At 40.7% G+C, this 5,480-nt stretch overlaps 1 protein-coding gene across 1 annotated transcript; it reads left to right on the top strand.

The window, feature by feature from the left end:
* Positions 1 to 737: 737 nt before the first annotated feature.
* On the top strand, positions 738 to 2,772 carry bhlhe22 (basic helix-loop-helix family, member e22). Its single transcript, XM_042067945.1, has one exon. The coding sequence runs from the start codon at positions 1,120 to 1,122 to the stop codon at positions 1,921 to 1,923; it is 804 nt and encodes a 267-aa protein (XP_041923879.1). The 5' UTR covers positions 738 to 1,119; the 3' UTR covers positions 1,924 to 2,772.
* Positions 2,773 to 5,480: the final 2,708 nt, after the last annotated feature.

The raw sequence follows: 5,480 nt of genomic DNA, 5'->3' as shown, positions 1-5,480 counted from the left end.
TGAATATCACATACATGAACATGAATAATCTGTAGCTAGTTAAAACGTCAACTATCATCTCTGATAAATATAGGCTATCTAGGGTTAGTGGGACTCAACTTTCCTATTTATTCTCAAACTGAAACACCACCAAACAATGATAAAGAAAACTGCATTAGTGACACATTGCTTTTCATCTGTGGTGAAATCAGTAGCACGTCTGTAATAAACCACAAGTATGCTGACTAGAGACTCATTGGCTGTTGTGTTAAAACTCAAACAGCTGGACATGTGAGGCTATTTAACATCTGGTAATATATGTGGATGATGCAAGCTATTTATTTACACATGCAAAACCAAATATGGTCATTAAATGGGCAAATGTAAGCAATTATGAGTTTCATCAATGCAGTCGAAATGTCAGTTTAATAACAGGTCATTAAGTACATCTATAATAATCATTAGGAGGATAAAACGTAGCAGAAACTAGGGACAAAGAGCCTTTGTGACTCAGAAGAAGAGTGATGCCTCCAAAGTCCCCATAAATTGAATACAAGAGAATGCGTTTACTGCGCTCCAAAGGGTGACTGTGGCAACACACAACACTTAAAAGACAGTTGTTGAGGTCCTGCACAAGACCCCGCGCCTGGCAAACATGTGCACTCAGGCGTGCGTACAGATGGCGGCGCGAATAATAGACCACCGAGCCTTTTATAAAGCTGTGAGCGGCTCTTGGGATCAGAGAGCAGAGCGCGGACTAACCAGACGGAGAGGACAGCTCGCACCCGGGATTGTTTGTTACCGTTTTAATCCTATTAATTAAAACGTTAACCTGATTGGGTAGAGAGCTCTGTCCCAATAGGCGAGTCTTCTTCATATTAATAGCCCGCCTTGAGATAATGATGTAAAAGGCTCCCCCTTCAGCGGCTGATGCTGATGGCTGTCGAGATCTCTGGAAGGTGAATCGGAGCAGGATAAGCGCCACAGCACAGAGCTGAGCACTTCAAAAGGAGCTGTCGACACTACACATCATTTGACAAGTAGCGCAGCCATTGACATCAACTGAGCTGCACAAAGGGGACAAAGTTACTGCCGGGGACAGACGCCCAACGGTCTCAGTCGAGCTGTCTAAGTGAGACTATGGACAGGAGAATGAACTTGAGCGGTCCGGGAGACATTTTTCACAAAACTCTGAGCGCTGTCTCTAACAAAAAGATGGACTCTTTCAGGCCAGGCGCGGGAATCGATCTGCCTTCGAGGGACCGCCAGTCGCCAATCAGCTGTTTCGACCCGTCTGACTCAGACCCGAATCAAAACGGCGGACTGACAGGAGGACGAAGGCTGACACATGGTCTTCCGACCGGATCTTTGTGTATGAAATACGGTGAGAGTGCCAACAGGACTACGGCAGCAGAGAGCAGCGGAGGGGAACAGAGTCCTGACGATGACAGCGACGAAAGGTGCGACATGATGCTCATGGCCGATGGAATGACAGCGGTGCCCGGTTCTAAGTCTGAAGGAGGTAAGAAAAACAAAGAACAGAAAACCCTGAGACTAAACATCAACGCCCGGGAGAGAAGGAGGATGCACGATCTGAATGATGCGCTCGATGAACTGCGAGGGGTCATTCCCTACGCGCACAGCCCTTCCGTGCGGAAACTCTCCAAAATCGCCACTTTGCTACTAGCCAAAAATTATATCCTCATGCAAGCGCAGGCACTGGAAGAAATGAGAAGGCTTGTAGCTTATCTTAACCAAGGCCAGGCGATCACTGCTGCTTCGATTCCCGCGACCACTGCCCTAACGCCGGGCTTAGGTGCGTATGAGCAACCACCTGGGTATCCCTTCCCCGCCGGAGTTGCAGCCTCCACATGCCCCGACAAATGTGCCCTTTTCAACAGTGTCACCTCCAGCCTCTGTAAACAATGCACTGACAAGCCTTAGAATGCTTCTGAACTGACTCCAACTGACTTAGAAGCACATGCGAAATTAAGACTTAATATGGAGACTGCTGAAGAGAATGCCGTCGGTATTATCAATTATTTAAAAATGGAGGTCAATGAAGAAGAATGCTGAAAAAAAACTTTTTAAACACTTACAAAAAACCCATTCAAACATGCACCGTCTGTTCAGTATATACTTGATTGTGTATATAAAATAAGTAGCCTACTATTCAAGTGCTGGCGAGAATGAACGTTTAAAAAGTCAAACGTAAAAGTCTAGTCTGACTGCAAGTGGGAGAAGAACAGACTTTGTTTATGCACTTGCATTGTTGTAGACCTGATTCGTGTATTTATGACCTGACAACATGCAGCAACCATCGCACAAATTACAAAACTTTTTTAGGACATTTTAAGGACTACCATAGGAAATATCTCTAGATTTGAGGACAAATGACGTTCGCTCATTAGTCTTTGAGAACAATAACATGACGGAGCAGCGAAATGAATTGTACACATTTCTCACATCCCAAAGCCAATTGTTATTTAACTATCAGAATGATTTTAATGACACTATAATAGAGAGCTCCAGCAAATGCTTGCTTGGTTTATGATTTTGTCTCTTTTTTTCCTTTTCTCAGATTCGTATTTATTGCTTTATTACGTCCGCTTGCACGACAGTTTGTACTGCACTGGCACTATTGCTGTAAAAAATAACTATGATTTTCTTCACTCCAACGGTATGTCAGAGGTCAAGACAGACTAAGGTTGTTGTCAGGTCAAGATATTGAGTACTGTTGATACATTAGTTGGAATTTGATGAAAGATGGCCATTTGTATGTGTTAATGTGTTGGAAAGCTTTATTAAAAAATATTTTGAACAAACTAACACGTCCACCTTATTGTCTGCTAAGCCAAGTTGTATAGCTTTATTCAGTGCTACGTATATGACAGATATATCTGAATACTTTCCTTTTTTATCCTTGATAGTCTATTCTTTCTTTGAGGACACAGGGACGCTTTAAACATTTTGTCAGATTGCTTTGGTAGAATAATGAGTTGTTAATTTACTGATCCATCGAAATTAGTAACTTTCTCCAAGTCATGATTGTGGGTAGCATGGAGCTTTAGAGAGAGGCGGTCAGGCGCTTATGGTGAGCATATATGCCCCGCGGCAACCACAAATGTCTGTTAGAATTATATTAGAGAGCTTGGGTGCTCTTAATTATTATTATTATTATTATTATTAAAACGATTTCCATGACGATGTCTAACAATATGTTAATTTGAAAACAACTGTGTATGAAAACTGTCGACTGTAATACCTACATTCGTTTAATGAAACACATCGTTAGGGCAATTAAAGCTCCTGAATGTGATTAAGGAACGTAATTACGACACTGTTCATTTCCGTAATTGGGTGTCTTTAATCACGAGACCCATGATCAGCAACATTGCATGTTGGTGTGCATTGTTCTCTCTCTGCTGTCCATCAACCTGATTAAGAATTAGATACGGCCAAAGGGCATCCATTTCAAAGGATGGTGGCGTGGCCCAGTCAAAGCCACTGCCGTCAGGAATTAGGCAAAATCAATAAGTGGATATATCTAGACGTTTCTCCATCATTACTGACATCGGTGTTTTGTTTTGGTAAATGCAAAATCAGGGCCGTGACAACACCATTTTAGGCACAGCTCAAAAGCAAAACAACTGCCCAAGTATTAAATAACTTTACGCAGTGTTATAACACAGTGAGTGATAGGTTGTACTGACTGTAGGCCTAATATAGCCTATGTTACAGCCTAACTTGTTTAACATATCAAATTCGCAAACCTGTGTTTTAAATCGTGTATAGCCTACTGGAGAGAGATCGACGGTCACAAGAAAGTTGTGTGTTAATAAAGCTTAACGCATTCTGTAACTTCATCAGATGAGTTGGATATAGCCTAGACCGTGTGTATCATTAATCGACAATCTGACGTGCATGTACATGTGCAACTAATGCAGTGTTATAAAACAGATGGTTTACAAGCAATAGATAGGACAGTACATTTGTGAAGTTAGGGAAGGAACAGCAGAAGTTCAATTTACTGTGAGTCCGAGTTAGACCGTACATAAACCATAACAATCATATTAACAGCTGTCAGCTATTCATATTCAGTTCAAGATGCAACTTCACAAATGCCATAGACGTGTAAAAAGACGAGGATCCAGGATTAACAGAAATTACACAATAATTTAGGCCTACTTTTTTTCGCAGGTTGCGATGCATTAATAGAGAAACCAGGCTTAAAATTCAACAAAACTCTGGGTAATTTAAAATAATATAAATTTGACGTCACTGCTTCAACAAAAAACGCAGTTTAACTCCACGAAATAAAAACAGTTAGGCAATGCATCCGGTGAGAATTACCAATGCAATAAAGGACCTACAAATATTGTCTTCTGGCGTTCAAAGTGAAAAGCAAGAATCAACGTGATATTCAGTTCAGTTATTGAATGTAATATTGGGTTCGAAGATGTAACACTGCAGAGCACTAAGAGGTTATCTCTTACAAGTTCAAATGCCATCATGATACGAGAGAGGATCATTCTCGGCTATTGGTCTAGTATAGAAACCTATTTGAAAAGACTGATGGTCAGGAAGTTAGTTATAACATATACAAGCATTTTATTTCAAAGAGGAGCATCGTCCTGGAGTCCACACGTAGTCATTACACGAAGCAATGTGCCATTTTCCTGACATTCATCTCCCGTTACCCAGCTCACACTTCAGGACCGGGGACAGCGCCATTTATCACGGCGCGTTCTCTCTGTGGGAAAGCCGCGGGATAATGCATTATTACACAATCAGCCTTGATCGAATAGGCCAACAAACTATTTCAAGCGAGTTTTACTTACCACCTAAACCTCTGGTGGTTATCATTCGCACAAACCGCCACCTGAATAGATAACCTACTTATAGAGCATTATTGTTGAATGAGTTTGACTCTCCACTGCCAGTTCTCTATTAAAGAGGTTTTCCACGATTTATGATGCTGTGCTGTTGGTCATAATAACACGTGTGGATGAATTGACAACAAATATATTTATACATGTTAAATGAGATAGAATGATGCATAACTAATTATTCATTATCTGGTTATGCCATTTCAAATTTCACAGACTGACCAAGTCTAAACTAAACACAATTATGCGCACAGCGAGAGAATTTGTGAATTTAAATCCAAAATAATAAATGTGGATCACAGAACAGCGAAATAAAATGAACAGCAGTTTCACTTCGACAACATTCTAAAAAGCACCAAATGCGCAATAAAACTGTAACAACCACACGTGTTGATCGTCCCTCTTTATCAATGTAGTGTGTTATAAAATGTATTAGGTAAAAAAAAAAAATATATATATATATATATATTTAACCATTTCATTAAGCATATTAATCCCAAATGTATCTGTCATCACCTCGCTATAAGCCAATGTCCTATTTGAACCTAATTGCTCCACTTTCTCTAATGTGCCCACTTGGTGAATTAGCCATTTAGGCAACAGTGATATTAG

Source organism: Alosa sapidissima, chromosome 17 (genome assembly GCF_018492685.1).
Source record: "Alosa sapidissima isolate fAloSap1 chromosome 17, fAloSap1.pri, whole genome shotgun sequence".
Classification (NCBI taxonomy): Eukaryota; Metazoa; Chordata; class Actinopteri; order Clupeiformes; family Clupeidae; genus Alosa; species Alosa sapidissima.
This window is presented reverse-complemented; position numbering and strand designations above follow the sequence as displayed.

Bases quoted from the DNA above. Each gene is read 5' to 3' on its own strand.
- bhlhe22 (XM_042067945.1), top strand. From the start codon at position 1,120: ATGGACAGGAGAATGAACTTGAGCGGTCCGGGAGACATTTTTCACAAA.